Genomic DNA, 22,792 nt, shown 5'->3' on the forward strand with positions numbered 1-22,792 from the left:
TTTGCATGTTTTTTGAAATTACAATTTACATTTTACTTTTTCAGTGAACTTTTTCGAAGATCCCGAGAAGCTAGGTACCTTCACCGCATTTGTTTCATTTTCCCATATTTGTGCACTTTCATAGATGTTGACAGTTAACAAAGCACCGTTATTAAACGTAAACTTAAAGAAACACTAAATGAATTATTTAAATAGAAAACAATTCACACGGCTTTGCTCCTCGCGTTCCCGCCAAAAAGTATAAAATACTTATGGTAAATGTCAATTGCCATATTATTTTATAATAGCGGTAAATTTATATAGAGATTTAGATATATAACACAAAAATAAAATTATGTTAATGGAAACCAATACATAATTACATAATTTATTTATTTAATCGACTGGTTATTTCTTACTTTCTAAAATAACCTAATTATGTATATTATGTCTAACGAGTATAATTAAACTGAACGATACACTGTTGGATAGTTTGAATAGGCATTAATTTTAACACGCTTTTCAATGTTTTCATACAATTTAAATTGAATAATTTTCATTGTGTTCATATCAAGATCCGAAAAAAAGGTTGGATAGGATAGATGACGGTGAGGGATTACAATATGTTCGACGACTTGCCTGCCTTGCAGCTGATATGAGGAAACGGAAATCAATGTGAGAAAACATAATAAATACGTAATACATTTTTCCTACTAGGTAAAATCTCAAAAAATCTATTCATAAACGACATTTTATTACTAAGTACACACCACACCATATATCTAACTTAACTCTAAAAATATCTAGTAAAAAAAAAAGTAGAGGTATACTAAATATGACCACTAAATAAAATGGTATTTCTTACTAATATTATTTATTGCTTTGCGTAGGCAACACTTAAATTTGGCTATCTTAAAACAACACTTAATTTTATATATGGCTGATTATTTTTGTAATTCCACTAAAACGGGTTAATTATTAGGCGGTTGAAGATATTTTAATGTACCTATTCGTATACTATTAGGTATATAATGTACTATTCGTGAATGCATATTATCTTCTACATATAATATATGTAAAAAGATAATGACATAACAGTTAATTATCATTTTCTTCTCTGTTTTTTATTGGAACGAAGTTCCTTACGGCAGGCTTGGAGGAGATAGGGATTTTGCGGCGCGTCCGAACTGAAAAAAAATGTGATAGTAAAACCGTAAGAAAAAGTCCGTGGAATAAAATCGTTAAATGAGACGTGCGCAGGCGCGACAGTCGTACACACAAGTGAGTAGTGTATAATACCTTTCTCTTTCTCCTTCTTTTTTTTTGCAAATTGTGTCGATTCTACATTAGCCGAAGGAACTTCATTCCTACCTGGTGTCCCACGACACCACATCTTTTTATTGATTTATTTCTTGTTTCGTTTAGTATTATAGGTATTGATCTTGAGTATTATCAACTATCAAGAAAAACTTTTTAGAAATAGTCTTTTTTTTTCAAAGTCTCTGCCAAATAAAAGTGGAATTTATGTCTTACATAATATGAGTATCAAATTTGAGGTTTCATTGATTGTGGCTGTTTTTCAAACATTCGAACAACACCAGTGTTGGTTAATTGCTAACAGGCTATATAATTTTATAAAAGCTATGACAAAATTTTAAAAGAAAGCGGCTGTTTTATTATTTTTTTAGCAAGAAAGACACAACTTCAACTTTTATGGAAGTTTTCAACACAAAAACCCGTAAAGCCCAATTTTTTTTCATCACTTCGGCTTATCATATGTATCAGATAAATAAATACAAGCTGGATTTCTTCTTAAGCGTTGCATCATTAATCAAATAAATTCAGTTATATAAATAAATTATGAGAAAAACCGTGACTTGGTTTGAACCGTGGTTTTACGGGTTTTTTTCCGTGGCTATATTGCTAAACTCCAGTCCACCCGGTGTTTAGCGGTTGCTAGACCTTGTTGCTTGTTGCTTGAAACAAGAGGTCAAAGTCTGAGTTTGTGTAGAACAATCATAGCAGCTCTAAGTATAGCATAGGTCATATAAAAAGGAAGCCACCTGACTACGTCGGAAATTTGGCATTCCTGCTCGACCTCCCCGGTCGGAGACCTAGAGGTAGACCCAAGACACGGTGGAAGGATGTAGTGCTGAAGGACAAAAGGGAATGCAATGTTGCTGACGAGGATGTCGAAGACAGAGCGAAGTGGAGGAGGAAAGTAAGGAAAGCTGATCCCACCGCCATGTGGGATAATTGGCTGGTAAGAGAGAGAATCATAGCGCCTGTTCTACAATTCAGACGCGTGTTTAATGTATAAATCGCCTTCTGTCTGTAATATAATATCTACATAAATTCATATTCCATAATTTACTAATAAAACCTACTAGATCGTTTTTTATTACTTACAAATACGAAGAAAATATTATCCGCACAACAAACTCGCTGGATATATTAATATTTATTACAACTTATAAGTTTATTTCTACTTTTTGGTGTTAATATTCCTTCATTTTTATTATGTACAAATTATATTATGTATTTTTGTTCTAATCTCAGTTAAGTCTACTCTAAATATTGACAGATAGATACCCTTCAGACATTGAAATAGTTACTAATTCAATTTTAAATTATTTAATTTACAATTCATACTACAGTCCTAGCGCGAAAAATTAGTGTAAAATATACAAAAAATACTATGTACCAAAGTGGGTACTTGTAAAATACTGGAGCGTTAAATTGAGTTTCATTTAAATCAAGTTCTTAATCATTCCTCGTCGAAGGCCCAGGCATTGCGTCTTCTGTAGACTTCGATCTGCTTTCTAGTAGGGTCTTTCCTCTATCTTCTTGATGGCTGACGTTCTGATGACTAAACCTTCGCTGCTCATCAAAGGCCTTGCCAGACACGCTCAAAATGCTACCGGCACTGGTTTTTCTTGTATCTAGAAGACTATTGGTCAAGCTGCTAGCTGTAGGAGTTATCCTATGAGGAAACCTTGGAGAGCCCTTGATTTTTTCATACGAGCTCTGGTGGGACATTGGTCTTTGATGTGTCGGTGGTAATACAAAGTTTACTTTGGTCTCGTGCTCAGCAATATATTTCTGGGGCCCTATGTGTACGCTGTTCTCCGGAATGTAACTTGAGCAGGACGGCTCGTCATCGGTTACCCGAATGATAGGGCCGCTTTTCGCGTAAGACTCTCTTCTCAGTTTCATCTCGGGGTTCGGCACGTGTAGCGTGTTGCAGGATAACACCATTGAGTGCTTTCTGGTTCCCGGAACTAATCCTGCGATCATTCCGACGTGCATTTTCAAAGCTGCCGCGATGCTTTGACTTGTCGGGTCGGCTATTGATATGGCAGACGCCTTTCTACTGGAAGGTCTACTGCCGAAGAAGCTTTTCAGTCTTCTGAGTAAGCCGGGCTGTTCTCGTTTATTGAGACACAAATTGTATAAGTCGATCGCTGGATGCGATTTCCTTTGGTCGAGCTTAGGTTGCGAGCTGAAACTGACGGAGTTCCTGCCGCGATAGGCTTCGGCTGAGGGCCAGCTTGCTCGGGGTATGACTGGCGGTAGAACTGACAGCAGGAGCATGGGTAGGCCACCGCCGATGCTTGGAGTACGTCGATCGTCGTAACGTAGATTACCTTCCTCTTCGACTGTGTTGAGCTCCAACTGAAATCGCAAAATTGGCTTATTTATGCCGAACGAACGAAGTCTGCAAAATAATAATTCCCAAACCCAACCGAGAGTTTACTAATTTATTACATTTAGGCAAATGGAAAATAAAATACATGTTCTAATACATTGAACATTAAATATCTATGTGATTAGGCTTAGACGACGATGGGAAGATGGCGGTAGCCATCACACGACACAAGATATTTGACAGAAGAAGAAGTCGTCGTGGCTTAAAAGATAAGACATCCGGTGCATTCGTGTTGAGGCGATGCACCGGTGTTCGAATCCCGCAGGCGGGTACCAATTTTTCTAATGAAATACGTACTCAACAAATGTTCACGATTGACTTCCACGGTGAAGGAATAACATCGTGTAATAAAAATCAAACCCGCAAAACTTTAATTTGCGTAATTACTGGTGGTAGGACCTCTTGTGAGTACGCGCGGGTAGGTACCACCACCCTGCCTATTTTTGCCGTGATGCAGTAATGCGTTTCGGTTTGAAGGACGGGGCAGCCGTTGTAACTATACTTGAGACCTTAGAACTTATATCTCAAGGTGAGTGACGCATTTACGTTGTAGATGTCTATGGGCTCCAGTAACCACTTAACAACAGGTGGGCTGTGAGCTCGTCCACCCATCTGAGCAATAAAAAAAAAGCCTGAGCTCCGTGAGCTCGCCTACCAGTTAGCGTTAAACCAGAATAGACCCTCGAAGCTACTGGTCGCCTGGTCGAGCCAGATAATGTTCATAATTGCATTCATAGTTCAGCATTAAATACAGCGAAGCAAGACCTAGACTTGATAGTGTACGATCAACAATTATGGCTGTACTTACGCGTCTCTGCAAGGATATCGAGGCGTTTGACCCAGTGAAGTCTAGCGGCTCTGATAGCAGTTTCTCAAGTCTTCCGATTTCTTTGTCCAGCGCCGCCACTTCTCTCCTGAACACTTTATTCTGTATTTCTATCCTGAAATGTAGTTCTTGGGTTTCGTCCGTAACGAACCTTCTGGTTTTACACTCCAGCCTCAGGCCCATGCTTTGTATGACGGGGTCTTCTTCAACTGAAATAGATATTTCTGGTGGCAGGATATGTTGTAAGTCCACATGGGTCGTTATACACCTTAAGCTCTGCCCTCATGTTTCAAGATGAATATCGGCCTTCACGTTGTGTTAATTATGGGCCCCGGTAACTACTGAATACCAAGTGGACAATGACGAGAGCTCGTCTGCCCGTCTACATATTGACACGTTCACTGCCGTGTAGGTCACCGGTGTCCTACGCGGCGCACTGAAGTAATTATGTGGATTTCTCTCCAATTTTTTTACTAAGGCGCCGAACTAACTATCTAGCAGACTGGGAAAGTCGAATCCGGAGATAATGAGAATGAATCTATTTCTAAGAGACTTAGAAGACCAAAACATACAGTAACACCACCCGCCACTGGAGTAGAGATTATTCATACTACCTTTGGAATGAGCTCCCCTCCACGGTGTTTCCCGAGCGCTATGACATGTCCTTTTTCAAATGAGGTTTGTGGAGATTACTTTACGGCAGGCAGCCGTTTAGTGTAAATATTTTTATAAGTAAAATTATATAACAGTCAACCAATTTAGTGAACGTTTCGTTAATAATATAGAAAATGAGCTAACGAGATGGCAGATGCGAAACATTGATATTATTTTGTACAGGTATAGTGGCATAAAAGTATAGTTTACGACAGGAAATTTAAGTGGTTTAATGAAAAAATATACACATTATTACATTACAATATGGACTGTATATAGTATAAAGTATAGTGTGTTTATACTATCTTATAGTGTCAGCAATCGGTTTTACGTGCGTCTATAAGTATTCCACATCAAAACTGCGCCAAAAAATATAACATCGAGCATACGTAGTTATTTCAAAAGTGAAATATACTCACTATTCCTTCTAATTGCGACAATTTTCGGCAAGAACAGCAAACAGAGCGTTGATGTCGTTGTAATAAGGATCAAACTAGTTATACTGATGTAAGCCAAAGTGGCTCTTTCGGAAATTATGGTTCCTATAACAACAACACTTGCGCTGGTGATCACAACAGAATAAACACTGATTCCGATGTATTTCGAGTCGTTTAGGGCAGAAATCTTAACGTTTCTGGTCTCCCAAGCCATGTACACCCCCACTATGAGAAGGAGGCCCTTGTAAGCGTATAAAGCGCAAAGCCAGCCCGTTGTGTTCTGAGACTTGCAGACTTCTAGCTGAAAGTAATATGGAAAAATCACTTAAGCCTTAGATCTTCTTTTTTTATTTTTCCTACCTAAGCTGATGGTCTAGAGAGACCATATCAGCGTAACCTTAACTAGTAGGTGAGCTCATGGTGCTCAAACCTGACGATGTTGCTAGCACGAACCCTAGGAAAAGCCGTGCTTCACAGAATCTACCATCGGGTCAGAAACGCGACCCACTGAGAATATGCGGCGAGAAACTCAGTGGAGCTGTGTCTGTGGGTTAATTTACTCGCCGAACCCTTCGTCGCAAGCGACGAGTTCGACGAAAACGATGACCGGCCCTTAGATCAATGCTGGTAGATGTTGTATGAACTCTAAATGGCTTACACAAGCAAGTCAGAACATATCATTTTTAAAATACAATTAGTATAGAATGAAAATTACATTGATTGTATAGCCATTAGCAACTTAAGATTGGTTATTGATTATGATTTAAGGTACATGAAATTTTGTTTCTTTATTTGGCATCAGACGCTCCTTAGATTTTATCTCTCACTACGAGTAACAATGTCAATACCTGAGGTTGATAAATCACGCTTCTATCGTTAGCGCTGATCTCAATCGTCAAGTTCTTCAGGTGTCTCTCCATTGGATCTAGGATGGTCCAGAGAGTGACGATCATGCCGTCGATCACAAGTAAAGCGCAGACCAGGGATATGAGAGGCGTATCTTGGAGTAGCTTCGTTTTGCAGACACCACTTCTGTTACTGGAATATTATAAACATTTTTTTTTCTACCTATGCAGATAGCCTTGAGAGGCTATCTATATCAGCGGAACCTTAACTAGTAGGTGAGCTCACGGGGCTCAAACATGACGACATTGCTAGCACGAACCCTAGCAAGAGCCGTGCTTCGCAGAATCTACCACCGGATCGGAAACGCGACCCACTGAGAAGATCCGGCGAGAAACTCAGTGGGCTGTGTCTGAGGGTTAATTTACTCGTCGAGCCCTTCGTCGCAAGCGACGGGTTCGACGAGAACGATGACCGGTATATACATCCCTGACCGTCGATTATATACGTTTCTTTCTCGCCTTAACGTGTGAGGGTTAGAAAAGGAAGCAGTATTGGCTAAGATTTTTCATTTAAATTTAAATTTTTTAGAAATTTAATTACAATACCGTTGGTAACATAGGGTTGCCAACTGTGTTGTTTTCTACGAAAATGTTTTAGGGCGTTTTTGATGTTTTAAAGAAGTAGCGATGAGAAGGGGTTTTAAAACATGTTGTTATGATTATTTGGTGTACTTGAACATTATAATAAAAATACCGCATAACATTTTGTTAAGCTGGACTAAATATACCTATTACTTAGATATCTTTTATTTTACGAATAAATATGCTTATTGGCTTATGATGTCTTTGTTGTGCGTATGAGGCATTGGTACTATTCAGATTTCATAAGCAACAGTAAAACTATGTTCTATAGTTAAATTTTACCTTACAAATATCCGATGAACTCTGTACGTTTTGGCAAACATCGAACCAAAAGCCAATGAAAAACCAGCCGACAGAATGTACACTCTACCCTGGAAAATACAAATTTTTACACGCTTTATATTAGCTTCACTTGTATGTATGTTTGTATGTTTGTGTAGGGATCACAAATGTCCCCATAGCATCTAATAATTACTAGATGATGACCGAGCTTGGCTTGGTTTTTTTTTTTATAACGCCATCTTATTGTGTCTTTAAAGCGGTTAGTTGCCCTCAATTAAGAAAAATAGTATTATTATTCGCCAATAGATGTCGGGAAGAGTTGATTATTTAAAACACGAATAAAACAACATTTTCTGAAAATAAATCGTTTATCGTCCCCGAAATCCCCTGTATACTAAATTTTATGAAAATCGTCTCCGAGATTCAGATTATATAAGTACCTATATATACAAGAATTGCTCGTTTAAAGGTATAAGATATTATTATGCATGTGTTAGCGGTAATTATATTGCAATGATGCTACGCCAGTCTCGGGATTGTCGGGCTGTCGATAGCACGTGAGGTTGTAATCCCAATATATGTTAGTCACTTAACTGAACAAGTGTCTTATTAGACAGACTCAACATTTGTAACTGACTCCTTTAGACGCGATTTTGATCCACTTTAAACGGCCAGATTTCATTCAAACTTTGTAGATTTATCGAGGACCGATGACAATACACTAATTTGATAAGATTATTCCATTATTCAATTTGCAAAATAAGATTTTTGCCAAATTTATATAATTTTTATCTATAGTCGATAAGGCAGGGATTGATGTTATAGTACTTAATAGTTTTAAAAATACGCTTTTATAGAAAATTTAACTAAAAAATGAAAAATAAATAATAGTTTAAAAAACTAAAAAACACGCTTTATATAAAATTCAACTAACAAATAGAAAATAAATTTTAATAAATTTAAAAAAATAATATTTCATTTAAAAAAAAACGTTTTTTTTTCAGAACTAATTAACATTCATCTATCTCATTTTATCTTAATACTTACAGTACACATGGCAGAAAAGGGCACGTATGATGGTAAAGTGGCATTGTCGACGCCCAATAACGCAACAGCAGTATATACTAGCACGCAACCAATCAGAGTCATGTTGTTCAGTCTCGGAGATGAGAGTTTTATTGATCTGAAAAATAATTTATCAAGAGCTTTAAAGCTATACCCGAAAGCTCCGCATATTTCAGTGGTGATATTACGGAGCACCTTGTGTTACCAGCGCTTATAGGCAGTACAATATACGGATACAATTGGATTGAAGTCGTCGTGGCCTAAAGGATAAGACGTCCGTTGCATTCGTATCTAGCGACGCGCCGGTGTTTAAATGCCGCAGGCGGGTACCAATTTTTCTGGTGAAATACGTACTTGACAAATGTCCACGATTGACTTCCACGGTGAAGGAATAACATCGTGTGATAAAAAATCATAATTTGCGTAATTACTGGCGGTAGGATCTCTTGTGAGTCCGCACGGGTAGGTACCACCACCCTGCCTATTTCAGCCGTGAAACAGTATTGCGTTTCGGTTTGAAGGGTGGGGCAGCCATTGTAACTATACTGAAGAACTCATATCTCAAGGTGGGGAGCGGCATTTACGTTATAGGTGTCTATGGGCTCCGGTAACCACTTAACACCAGGTGGACTGTGAGCACGCTCACCCATCTGTGCCTTAAAAAAACATAATAAAAACATAGTACGAATCCAAAACGTTTTGTGAAAGCATAATGCTGCGAATCTGCTCCATTGGTACGTGGTGCAGTGATAAAATAGAACGTCAGGATTATTTTAAATTATTTCTGAGAGCATTTGTGTTTCAAGATAGGCTTGACGTTGTAGTGGTAGACATGATTATACTACGTGAGCCACGCTCTCTAAGCTAATACAAAAAAAAAACATACCTTCTTTTACTGTAGTGTAAATTAAAGACCAGAAATGCCAGCGCAAGAGCCACGCCAGCTGCTGCCAATGTAGCCACCGCCAGTCTAGCGGGAGCCCACACGGAATCGACCCTTAGAACGAGTACCCGTCTGGCCGCGGGTATGCCACCAGCCCATTGTGGCTTGGCGCAGTCAGTACACGAGATTTCTCTGCCATGGGTGTATAATGCAACGGTTTTTGGACGACCACCTAAAGAGGGATTCATTCACTGTAGATACTTAATGACCCTCATAAAAAAACATGGACAACCACATGTTCATATATTGAAATGGTTATGGATTAAAATTGGTATTTTGATTAGAACCGTCATACCAGCATACTAGCTCATTTACTGAGCCTTTCGCCATAAGGCGCTGTTTATTTACATATTGAAATGCATATTCAAGTTTAATTGATTTATCTTCTTCTTTGTCTCCAACTAATCCCACTAGGTGGGATCGCCACAGTGAATTTTTCTCTTCCATTCTCTTCTATCAGCCGTCATCGCGACACTCAATCCTCTCTCTCTCTCTCATATCTTCATTTACACACTGCATTCATGTCTTCTTCGGTCGACAACTTCCCCCTCTACCTTGCACTACCATTTCCATACATCTCCTGGTCACATGCATCTCCTCTCTACGCAACACATGTCCATACCACGCTAACCGCTCCTTAATTAAGTTTAAGTAATTTATATTATAATTAAATGTCATCATACCGTCCTTGTTAAATGTTAAAGTAAACTCTACTAATTTTTCTCAAACACCACAGTCTTCAATTGAAACAGTAGACCAAACTCAGCATACTAGTTTTGGCTTAAAGTTGAAGCTCTCATATTTCCCAAATCGTATACATTCCCTATAATCTATACAGACCCTAACGTACCAGGGAATTTGAATTTACTTGCTAATAGCTGCTTGCTGGTAGCTTCTTGGTCCTTCATACTTTACTACTTTTTGGGGAGAGCCATAACGTTAATTTATTGATGTTGAAACTGTTAATAACAATAAAAAGTTATAAAAATATTTGAGTTTTTCTGTTCAAAATATATACCTTGAATTTGATAAAACGCTGATGTACCGATTCTGTCTGCGCCATTGAACGATACAGGTCCCTGGAATAAGAAAAACGCTTATTTATTTCGAACCAAATTTTTTCGAGAGTACTAATTTCCAGCTCCTTTGTGGGTGTAAATATATGGTATAGTAAGGATAAGAATCAATATCTTGAATAAGCAATTGTTACCCAAACCAGTGGCAATCAGTTCTTTATTACGTTATTGCATTGATGGATAAACGAACTCACAAGCCACTTGATGTGGTATCACAACGTAAATACCATCATCCACTTCAAGGCACAAGACATGGGACAAGTCTTAATTGGACTGTAGAATGGCTGGGTAGGATAATAATACCTTCCCCTTACCAATATATGGAGGTTAGCGACCATAGTATACTGGTATAATAGCCCGAGAGCTGCTGACCATTCATTGATTATTTTACCTTTCAGTCACACCCACGGGAAGAGACAGGGTGGGGTCATCCTAGGCTACAACGACTAGTTTTTGTATGCTAAAATTAACCTCCTGCTGAATATCTTGTTGCTGGAAATCATTCTTACAATGATTCGCACTTTAAGGTAATGAAACACTATTTTTACTGATATTGAACATTGAATAGTCCCGAATTAGTATTGGGACAGAGCGCCAGATGTCATACTTACAGAAACACCCAAAAAACTCAAACTCTCCAACTGATTGAGGAAGTCCTCGGCCATGTCCTTCCGGTCGTAGTCGAAATGGTCAAGGGCCAGTTTATTGTTCGTAGGCGTTCCATTGATACCCTGACTCCATTGCTGTTCAGCTCTGCTTAGTGCTAGTGCTATGACCCAGACTGCGTCGTAGGTTTGTGGGGCGTACGGAGCGACTGGTACTCCTACGGCTTCCATCTCACGGTGAAACATTTGGTTTGTCTAAAAAAAAAGATGAGTGGTGTCGTGGGACACCGGATAGGAACGAAATTTCTTATTATAAAAATATTAATTTTAAGTTCTATTCGAGGTATAAAGAAAATAAAACTGGAGAATTCAAATTCAAATTCAAATTCAAATTCAATTCAAATTCTGAGATCGTGGTAAATGAATGATAAAAATATGTTCTTGTTTGTACGTTATTACAAAGTTTAGTCGAACACTGTGTGCATTACTAACAAAAATCTTACGTTACGGACGTTTTATCCCGGTTAGGATACCCCTCCGCATCGTCCCATAAGGAACTTCGACGCAACCAAAAATTTTTAGACGAATTTACTATTTAATTTCTGCAACTGGTAAAATCACGGTCGATTTGAATTTGTCGAAAAGTCTAATGCAATGCATTTCCTAATCTAGGCCATTTGTATTAAAACCTCATTTAGATTAAACATTATTCTAAATATAAAATACCTTTGAATCATCCATAAAGAAGAAGGTTCTTACACAAGACGGTACTTATAAATAATACATTATCACGTGTTACAAGTGAATGGAATAATTTAGGTTAAATTTCTGGCCGAGAAACATGAACATAACGTGGAAATTTTCGACTTTCTTACGTTATTTCTTGTTTGCGTTGAGTTTTACTCGCAAAACTTATGTTTTTAAGCATTTTTTAATTGAATGGAGATTAATTGAGTCGACTATTATCAAAGCCGGCAATGTGACTTTTGGACAATTATTGGTAAATCAGAAAAAACGAATTATTAACTTTGTATTCCATTGGCAGTCACAAAACTCTTCTGAACGACATCTTAGATAAATAACAGGTTAAGTATTAACCTTTATTTAATGCAGGTTTTGAACCGTATTCTTTGAAGGAGACGATTATATTCAAATCAATCTGTATTGACATATCAATAACATTTTTTTGTTCAAATGCACAGATTGCCACCTTTGATAATAGACGACTCAATTAATGTTTTAGTTATTTTTCCTCTGCTTGTCAGTTAAATGGTAACGATGAACAAAAGAACGACGAAAAAATGGACAAGAATAGAGTAAAGTTCGGTGATTCCTATTAAGAAAGGCCGTCTTTAGCTGTGGACAGAACTGATATGTAAATATTCGTTACAAATGAGATGTTTGTTTTTTTTTATTGCCCTTGTAAGCAGACGGGCATACGACCCACCTGATGATGAGTGGTTACCGTCGCCCATGGACTTCAGCAATGCCAGGGGCAGAGCCAAGCCGCTGCTTACCAAGCCACTTTTCAAAATTATCATACCTACATATTAAAAAATGCTTATCATGTACAACTCACCAACCCAGAGAATGAAGCCACGTCTCCCACGATTCCTCTATAAGCTGTGACTGTGACGAGGCCTTCTAAGGCCCTGGCCAGCTGAGACCTGGCGCAAGGCGCGGTGCCTCTAATGCGAGGCGGCATGCCGGCAACAAGCCAGGCATATTCCGCTCCAAACATCCCCAACCGGAAAGCCTATAAAATAATTATTTCCGTTACTTATTTATTACGTGTCTATTGTTACGCGCTGGGGTTCGATATAAATAAAATTACACCGAAGTATAAACTAAAAACTGTATTCAACACTTAGAACACTTTAAAACTCTCAATTCCCTTCTTCCGCTTCGCTTCAGGTGATCCGTTCGCTGTTTCGCTTCGAGTAGTTCGATTACTAACTGACTGCGTGCCATCCCTGCAGCTTTTATAGTCAATACCACATCATTAGAATTATCGAGAACACTCCACACATATCTAATATTGTGTTTCCGCTATCTGACAATAGATGGCGTTGTACTTCTCGAGCGTTCTAGGTGTTACTAGATCCTTCGATATTCGTTCGACTATTCGGCGATAGATGGCGTTACTCTTACCAGCTAAATCGTGTTTAACATCTAAAGCAATATCTGCTGTCACATATCCAATAAAAATCATATAAATACAGCGGGTCCATGATGCGACCACGATACGATGGCTGCACGTGGAAAATAAGCTGTGTCTTTGGCTCTCATACAATTTCAAATAAGCACGGAAGTTAATCTATGCGAGTTTTTAAATATGTGATGGTTTAAGTGACATTTCGCTTAATAGGCGACACTTGAGTCGACTATTATCAAAGGCGGCAATCTGACTTTTGGACAATGATTGGTAAATCAGAAAAACGAATTATTGACTTTGTATTCCATTGGCAGTCACAAAACTCTTCGGAACGACATCTTAGATAAATAACAGGTTAACTATTAACCTTTATTTAATGCAGGTTTTGAACCGTATTCTTTGAAGGAGACGATTATATTCAAATAAATCTGTATTGACATATCAATAAATTTTTTTTGTCCAAATGTACAGATTGCCGCCTTTGATAATAGACGACTCACTTATCATAAGGGTGCGTTTTATGTGGTATTATTGGTAGCATCAACAGTTCGGTGATTTTAATTGAACTTCAATTAAGTTCACTTCATTCAAATAGCTGAAGTTTTTTTTTTGTTATGACATTTTTTCCAAATTTTAAACTTTAAATGGCTGTTCTATAAATATGCAAAAATGTCGGTCAAACCAATTTAAAACTGAAACTTAAAACCTGTTCCGTCATTTTAATTGTTGAATTGTTCTGTAGATGAAAATATTTAAAACTTCACAAGATTGCGTAATCCCGAAAATTGTCTTTTTAAATGTAAAATTGGAATGGCGTGTTGTAAGTGCGCTCGGCATTTTCTCGGTTCGAGAAATAAGCTTCTAATATCCGAATACGGGGCTCTATACTCCGGTGACGCAGATAAGGTAATATTGTAACCAATGGAGAATAAATTCGCATGAATATAATATATAGGGTAAATCGTTCTAAAGATTGTATTAATGTTTTTTGTACGCCAATAATACAATAAAATTCAATCGATGCATGTATGCATAAAAAGGACATGCTTGCTGAGTTTGTTTCTGTGAGAACTGTGGCTCTATTTGGAATCAGTGGTAATTTATTTTCACTTTCAATAAGAATAATCTATGACTCAGAATGTGATTCAGATTGAAATAAATGTCTATATATTTTGTAGTTTATGTATTTTATCACCTTTTTCACGTGAAAACGTCTTATAAATCGACGAACATAGGCTGCACGCACGAAAAAGTGTCACGTTCCGCCTGAGACTGAGCGTGCAAGCGAGAGTACGGAACAAGCTATAGAGAGACACGATCGGCCCAAGCGTTGGCTTGTGGCACATTTATCTCTCTGCTCGCGTGACGTCAGAGCTAGCAGCTCGAATAGTTTTGTTACTGACGTCATCACGTAATACTATAGTCCGTAAATCGACTTTACAGACAACCAACAATTTTTTTTGTTGTAAAATACAATTGAAAATTCGACCTCACATCTCAAGGTATTATAGATGAGTAGGAGCGTTCACGTAGCGATTGTTGCACGCAATCAACAAATCCTTCACGGCCATGCGATACGCCTCACCACAAGAAACTCAGTAGGTTTCTCCGATACGCTACGGTACAATGACTAAAACCTGTACCACACTAGGAGCAGGCTTAGAGACCCCGCTAACCTTACTCGTAGAACTCGGCAAAGAGCTCGACGTGCAACCTAACCTAAACATCAGCCCTCTGAGTTTCTCGTCGGATCTTTCAGCAGGTCGCGATTCCGATCCTGTAGTAGATTCATTCGCGAAGCAGCTATTCTTGAGTTGTTAGGTCTCCTTTGAAGGCGCTCGGGTAGCTGTTAGCAAATCCCACCCCTCCTGACTGAGCCCTTGCTCGCCCACCTGCCCTGGTAAAACTGGAAAGACCTCCGGGCCACCAATAATCTTTCAAACATAAGAAAGCCTGTACTGGTAAGCCGAGAGCATGACTGCTTATCTTACGAAACATTAGAATATTTAAAGTTCAAAAACACCATTGAAATTATTTTTGAAGCTAATCTGTAGATGGATACATTGCATTGATTAGAATGAAGAAACTTAAACAACATCTAGAACTAGAAACAACATTTACCGAATAGTGCGACGGAGTATCGCTAGTATATACATACATTATTTACTTAGAGATGTTGAAGTTATTCAAATAAATTTCCGAACAAAAACAAAACATTAAGTTACACACAGCTTTGAAGTTTTAATTGCTCGATATCGTCACTCGACACTCACGTCATTACCCACGGAGTTTCTCGCCGGATCTTCTCAATGGGTCGCTATTTCGATCCACAACTCTATTCAGCGAAGCACTTAGGGCTGGTGTTAGCAATTCTATCAGATTGAGCCTGTGAGCTCACCTACCGGTACATAGGTGATCAGGTAAGGAAAAAAAAACTCACCTCGCAAAATATTTTCGGTATCATCTCCTGAGAAAAGCTTCCGATTATAATTCTTGTATCTAGTTCCTGAAATACAAAAATAATTAATTATTTATTTCAATGATTCTATGTACACATGCGGATTGGATTCTGTAAAAAAAAATTATTCAAATTTAATTGATTTTAATAAAAACCTTTTTGCACATAGAACATAATGTTTAACGGCAAACATTCATAAGTTGCATTGCAAAATGCGAGATTTTGTTGTAAGCTCTAAAAGCACTGGGCAAGTAAACACAAGCTGAAAACTTAGTTGACAGGTCCAAAGCAGGCGAGCTTCTGAAACTTTGCGTCCTTTTTAATTAAAGTTTCTAATTACGTTTTTGCCCAGACTGGCTTTAGGATCTTCAGCATAATAAGTATTTAAATAGCACTAGTCGGTTCATCGTGTATTGACAACCCATAGACACAGCCCACTGAGTTTGTCGTCAGACCTTCTCAGTGGTTTGCGTATCCGATCCGTTGATGGATTCTGCGAAACACTGCTCTTGCTAGGGCCAGTTTTAGCAACACTTCCGGTTTGAGCCCCGAGAGCTCACTTAGACGCTAGGGTGAAGCTGAAATAGCCTCTTAAGGCTATCAGCATAGGTAGGAAAAGTGTAGTGACTAGTAACTGGTATCCAAGTTTTGAACATGATGTTGTAGTCACAGCTTTTTTTGTGTGTTGTTTTTTTTTTCAGTTTTACCAGAGCAGGCCCACCTGCTGAGCAAGGGCTCAGCCAAGAGGGGTGGGATTTGCTAACAGCTACCCGAGCGCCTCGAGACCTAACAGCTCAAGACTAGCTGCTTCGCGAATGAATCTACTACCGGATCGGAATCGCGGCTTGCTGAGAAGATCCGGCGAGAAACTGAGCGGGCTGATGTTAAGGTTGCTTTTATTGTACGACCTACCAGTGATTATGGAGATAAAAGCGTGTTTAAACCTTGTTAGAGATTAGCAGTTGGTCCATCTGACGACAGACTAACGATGATGATTCATAGAAGTTGGTGAAGAAATGTTAGGAGAGCTGGTATTCAGGATTTTACACGACCAGTTAGACCACAGATTCTTTGGGAATGTAAGACAACAAGAGCATCTCAAGCCATTCGCCATCTATCGCTCATTCAACACTATAAAACTTGCAAACATCTTTTTATATTGTTGTTTGTTTGAATAAAAGTTATTGGTCGGTTATTGTTGTACTTATTCTAATGATAGTCTAGAAGTGATCTAGATCTAGATAGACCGCCTATTGTCCTTTTGTGTTTTCATTGTGTTTGTGAGGTAATCTTCTTCGATCGTAATGATATATACTAGTGTACGCTTAGTGGTTGATGTTAGATTATAATATATATCTACTGATACTTATTTAGATTTATTTCACTTTTTATTTAATTCTATTTTATTTTTTTATTTAAGTTTTTTGTTGAAAACACGGGAGAGCGACTATTCCAATTTTGCTCTTTAATATGGCTCGTTATGTATTATATTATAAACATGTCTCGGGTGAGGACTTTCCCAGCCGACTTTTGGATGCGGGTTGTTAGGTGACAGTGGCTTTAGTCACTTCAAGTACAACATTTTTATTTTATTTATTTATTTTTGAATGCTTAGATAGGTGGACGAGCTCACAGCCCACCTGGTGTTACGTGGTTACTGGAGCCCATAGACATCTACAACGTAAATGCGCCACCCAACTTGAGATATAAGTTCTAAGGTCTCAGTATAGTTACAACGGCTGCCCCACCCTTCAAACTGAAACGCATTATTGTTCCACGGCAGTAATAGGCTACCTACTCGTGCGGACTCACAAGAGGTCCTACCACCAGTAACATGCCTCGTATCCTCTTAGTGCGTAGGCTGAAGCATTAATATATTTTTATTATTTTTTAATATTTAATATTCTAATATTTACTAACAATCACGCCACGTTAACTGGTCCCGTGCTAAGTTCGTAGAGAACTTGTGTTACAAGTACCAGATAACGGAAATAAATATAATATTTTTATTATACACATACATATATATAATATACACCCATAACCCTGGAAAGACATTTATATTTATAATACAAATATCTTCCCTTGGCGGGATTCGAACCCGCGACCCCCTTGTGTAGTGACCATGTCACTTACCACTACACCAGACGGCCGTTAGCGAGCGAGCGAATTCTTTATGACCCAAAAATGGTTGGTCTATAGGCAGTAAACAAAGAAAGGCAATCGACTGACAAGCAGAGGCAAGAAGGTACAGAATCTATTTATCTTTGCTTATTTCTATGCAGATTCTACTCTAAAGTACATTGCCGAGGAAAACTTTGTGAAAGAAAAGTTTGAATTTTCTTTAAGTTTATAATGAGAGCTTTGCTTTCTAGTCTCTCTAGGCGAAGTGAAGCTTCGACGTTGAAACTTTAGTTTTATATTTCAGTTCTGTTAGCTTATGAAGTATTGAATGAATCTGTTATATGTATTAACCGACTTCAAGTGAAATCCAAAAAGCGATATTAATCCAATTCGTAGATTCCATCTTCACTGATCATCATCGACTGATTTGACACTATGTCCAATGGGAGATACTCAATTTTGTTAGTTAATATTGGTGCCGAAACATTTGACCAAACATTACTATCGAATTTGAAAGATAATTCAAGAATTCCGAAAATTTATGTATTCGAAAAGTTTTTTTTTTGTACTGAAAGAAAATAATTATAGGCCAGCCCAGGATGAGGCAGAGTATGAGTGGTACTATGTGCTGTTGAATATATAAGCCATAGATTGCTATTTCAAACTAAAATCTCGGCGGGTTGTGGTCCCGATACTGGCAGATGAACTCGCAAAGCAACTGATCTTTAGCTATTAGGCCTTCTTTGGAGAATTTGGGGCCCAAAACACGTCATCTCGGATCCTCCCGATCCATAAATGGTGCTTCTAGGTATCTCAAGCACCGGTCATCGTTCTCGTCGAACCCGTCGCTTGCGATGAAGGGCTCGACGAGTAAATTAACCCTCAGACACAGCCCACTGAGTTTCTCGATGGATCTTCTCAGTGGGTCACGTTTCTGATCCGGTAGTAGATTCTGCAAAGCACGGCTCTTGCTAGGGTTCGTGTTAGTAACGCCATCAGGTTTGAGCCCCGTGAGCTTACCTACTAGTTAAGGCGACGCTGATATAGCCTCTCAAAGCTATCAGCTTAGGTAGGAAAAAAAAATGTCTATGGGCTCCAGTAACCACTAAACACCAGGTGGGCTGTAAGCTCGTCCACCCATGTAAGCAATAAAAAAAACTTACTTTGTTTAATTGATGTTGGAGAATATCTTCAAACAATATTACTTCAATATATTATGTTTTAGTAAGATTTGTATATTTCATTACAACAACTTCTAAAATGCGCAGTTTAAATCAGAACGTGTACATATATTAGAACACAATACATCTTCGTGTTGTTTCAGTTAATTACACGTAGCATACCCTTACGTTTCCACATAACATATGTACATATGTACGTGAGTTCTGATTCGATTTCACAATTTCCACTACTCCCGAAAACAACTTCTTATTGCTGATTAAATTCTATTCATTATAACAATAGGTTAAGTGTTTTTTTTATTTTATTGATTAAATGGGTGGACGAGCTCACAGCCCGCCTGGTGTTAAGTGGTTACTGGAGCCCATAGACATCTACAACGTAAATGCGCCACCCACCTTGAGATATAAGTTCTAAGGTCTCAAGTATAGTTACAACGGCTGCCCCGCCCTTCAAACCGAAACGCATTACTGCTTCACGGCAGAAATAAGCAGGGTGGTGGTACCTACCCGCGCGGATCACAAGAGGTCCTACCACCAGTAAACCTTCCCCCGCCACCCCACCGCCAGAGACAAGAATAGATGTAGAAAGATCGTGCGTGCGAAGGTGATAAAAAAGGGTTGTCACGACCCTCAGCAGTGAGGAATACCACACAAGGAGGATGTTTGAACAAAAATAGTTTACGTCACAATGACTGGTTTACTGGTGGTAGGACGTCTTGTGACGTCTTGACCTTACAACTCACGTCTCAAGGTGGTTGGCGGCATTTACATTGTAGATGTCTACGGGCTTCGGTAACCACTTAAGATCAGGCGGCCGTGAGGTCGTCCACACATCCAAGCAATAAAAAAAAAGACTATACATGAAGCTGTGTTTGCAATATTAAAGAGTTAAAAATCGCTTTTTATTCATACTTCTACTTCTAAATTCCCGCCGTTTCGCTAAGAGTTTTTATTATTGTTGCCAAATTAAGTTTTTACCATTTAACTAAGAGTTTTTAATATTGTTGCCCAATTCAGTTTTCTTTTAGCCACCGGCAATCTCATTCAGCCGTAGCGAAAAAAGAAATACATAACGAACCCCAGAACGTAATTGTGAAATGAATCCTTTTTTTTTACCTATGCTGATAAAAGCCTTGAGAGGCTATTTCAGCTTCGCCCTAACATGTGTAGGTGAGCTCACGGGGCTCAAACCGGAGAGTTGCTAACACTGACTCTAGCGAGAGCAGTGCTTCGAAGAATCCACCACCGGATCGAAAAACCCGACCCACTGAGAAGATCCGGCGAGAAACTCAGTGGGCTGTGTCTATGGGTTAATTCGCTCGTCGAGCCCTTCGTCGCAAGCGACGGGTTCGACGAGGACGGCGACCGCATCAGAAACGAATCGATATTTTCAAATCGACATGACGTAATCGTAAAAAACAAAAGTCGTAAAAATAAAATACAAAATAATGAGCTCGTAATTAAAGCATACACACATACATAATAAATACAAAATAGTTAATAGACCGCAGTACACGTAATGTATCCTTGTTGTGTATAATTAACACAAGATTCGGTGTTTATAAATTCGCAAGCGTGTGTGGTTTTGTACAAAACAGAACTACATTCTCCTACATTAGTTCATTGAACCATACAAAACAATATATATAATGAAAAATCAATGAACATAAATATTTATTTATCCGTGTACTTTCTTTTATTTTTACGATATTAAAGTTCTTGGCTCTTGATATTTTTGTGTTTTTATTGAAGTTGTGCGTTAATTAGGTCTGTATTTGTGATGTCTGCATGTGTGACTTTGGAATGGATTGGAAGCAATAATAAAAAAATATACATACACGGGCAGACGACCTCACCGCTTGGTAATAAGATAAAGATATTCTAAAACAAATTAATATACACTAAAAACAATAATCATCGAAATCGGTTGGCGTGATATTGAGTTATTGAGTTATTCATCTATTTGTAGCGCACTTACTTAATGCAAATTTAAGACTTATACGGTTTTCTCATGGATACCATTATCAGAACTCGACTAAATTGAAATGGGACCACACAGGAAGCGTCAGCTTTCTAATAAAAAAAGAATCATCAAAAGTTGATTCACCCAGTCAAAAGCTATAAGGTAACGAACATATAAAATACAGTCAAATTAAGAACCTCCTCCTTTTTTAAAGTCGGTTAAAATTACATTACAGCTTACGTGTAAATTGTATGCATAAACTTCCTACCCACCAAGTTACTACGGGTTAAGCCCAACATACATCGTTGAGTTCATCGCTAATTGCATAAAAACATATATTTCTTAAAAGTAGTCAAAAGCCACCTATTGTGTAAATTATACTTGTAAGTATTGGTTCTGTAACAGAAGCCTTCCTGATGTGCCAACAGCTGTAGTAATATTCATTACAATAATGCGAATGGCATTGGAATTTAATAATATTGATAGGGGAGAGAACATATTATTATGTACACTTTTATTTATCGTTTGTCAAATTGTCCAAATTCAAATATATGGATTTTTTTTTCTTGTATTCTATTTAGCGACCTTAGGGATTTTTTGAAACAAAAAACTTTTATCATTTTTTGTTAACACTACCTATATCTCATCAATATGTAATTGGTAGGTAAAAAAACAAAAAGGTAATCTGTTGACAAAGATACAAGGAAATGGCATTGAAATGTTTGTCTATTCCTAATTTAGATAACCTATAGAGACTTTTGGCGGGAACGCGAGGAGCGAAGTTGTGTGAATTGTTTTATTTCGTCTATTTAGTGTTTCTTCAGGTTTAAATGTGTAATAACGGAATTAATAACAGTTAATAATGGTTAATAAATCATTATTAACTGTTTAATATCTGTAAAAGTGCACAAATGTGGGAAAATGAAACAAAGCCGCTGGACGTAGGTTCTCGGAATCGTCCAAAAAGTTCATTGAAAAAGTCTCAGTAAAGAACCAACATTCTACAACATAATATTGAGATTATATTTCATCCCTTATCATCTCATCTCATTTTATTGAATTTCATGCTAATTGATTAATGTTCTAAATTAATCAACTTCATTTCATTTCACTCTTTAACATTTTTCATTTAAAAAAAAAGATTAGGCAGTATGACATGATTGACACCATTGCCTTTCCAGTTGGAAAAATAGAACTACAACTATAACCTTTAGATAAGCGGGTACAATTGATACCAATGTATTCATATACCGAAGATACCAAATTACTTCGTATTTACATCGAATGGTATTATACAGGCTTCTTATTATATCCAGTTTCAGAGTAAACATATTCTATGCTCGAAGGAAACAACATTAATATTGGAATATTGGTGAATTGAAACTCGCGGTAAACTAATGTAACTCACGAAGAACATTACGAAGCATTCCCGAAAGCGCCCATCAATTAATTTAGATCGAAACTTTTGTTATTACCAAAAAGTTCGTTTATTAATTTTACTAAGCTCCGCATTTTTATTAACATAACAAGCGAAGACAAATCACACGCCGTCATACGGTCCCAAACTAGGATTCCATGTACAATACGAATGAGAGACTATATCATATATTTTTATCAATAAAAAAATTATATACCCGAATAATTATTTCCTTTATACCTCGAATATAACTTAAAATTAATATTTTTATTATAAGGAACTTCGTTCCTATCCGGTGTCCTACGACACCACACATATTTTTTATTGCACAAGAGCAATCTTAGAGGAGGTTCATCTGAAGAGGAGCAGTGAGCGTCACATGTAAACGTGACGCTTGCCAAGCCACTACCTATTGAGACACTATTGAGATT

General features: G+C 37.9%; 1 protein-coding gene across 1 annotated transcript in view; it reads right to left on the reverse strand.

Moving 5' to 3' along the window:
• Window positions 1-355: 355 nt before the first annotated feature.
• Window positions 356-22,792, reverse strand: part of LOC101738582 (gamma-aminobutyric acid type B receptor subunit 2) — a 115,170-nt gene continuing 92,733 nt past the window's right edge. The window contains exons 7-17 of the mRNA XM_012693100.4: window positions 15,659-15,724; window positions 12,643-12,819; window positions 11,070-11,318; window positions 10,401-10,461; window positions 9,326-9,554; window positions 8,422-8,557; window positions 7,375-7,463; window positions 6,454-6,643; window positions 5,588-5,906; window positions 4,497-4,723; window positions 356-3,654 (exon numbers count right to left, since the gene is read on the reverse strand). Of these exons, the coding sequence (XP_012548554.3) occupies window positions 2,743-3,654; window positions 4,497-4,723; window positions 5,588-5,906; window positions 6,454-6,643; window positions 7,375-7,463; window positions 8,422-8,557; window positions 9,326-9,554; window positions 10,401-10,461; window positions 11,070-11,318; window positions 12,643-12,819; window positions 15,659-15,724 (2,655 nt within the window). The 3' untranslated portion in view covers window positions 356-2,742. The remainder of the gene's footprint in view (window positions 3,655-4,496; window positions 4,724-5,587; window positions 5,907-6,453; window positions 6,644-7,374; window positions 7,464-8,421; window positions 8,558-9,325; window positions 9,555-10,400; window positions 10,462-11,069; window positions 11,319-12,642; window positions 12,820-15,658; window positions 15,725-22,792) is intronic.

This window comes from Bombyx mori, chromosome 12 (assembly GCF_030269925.1).
Source record: "Bombyx mori chromosome 12, ASM3026992v2".
NCBI lineage: Eukaryota > Metazoa > Arthropoda > Insecta > Lepidoptera > Bombycidae > Bombyx > Bombyx mori.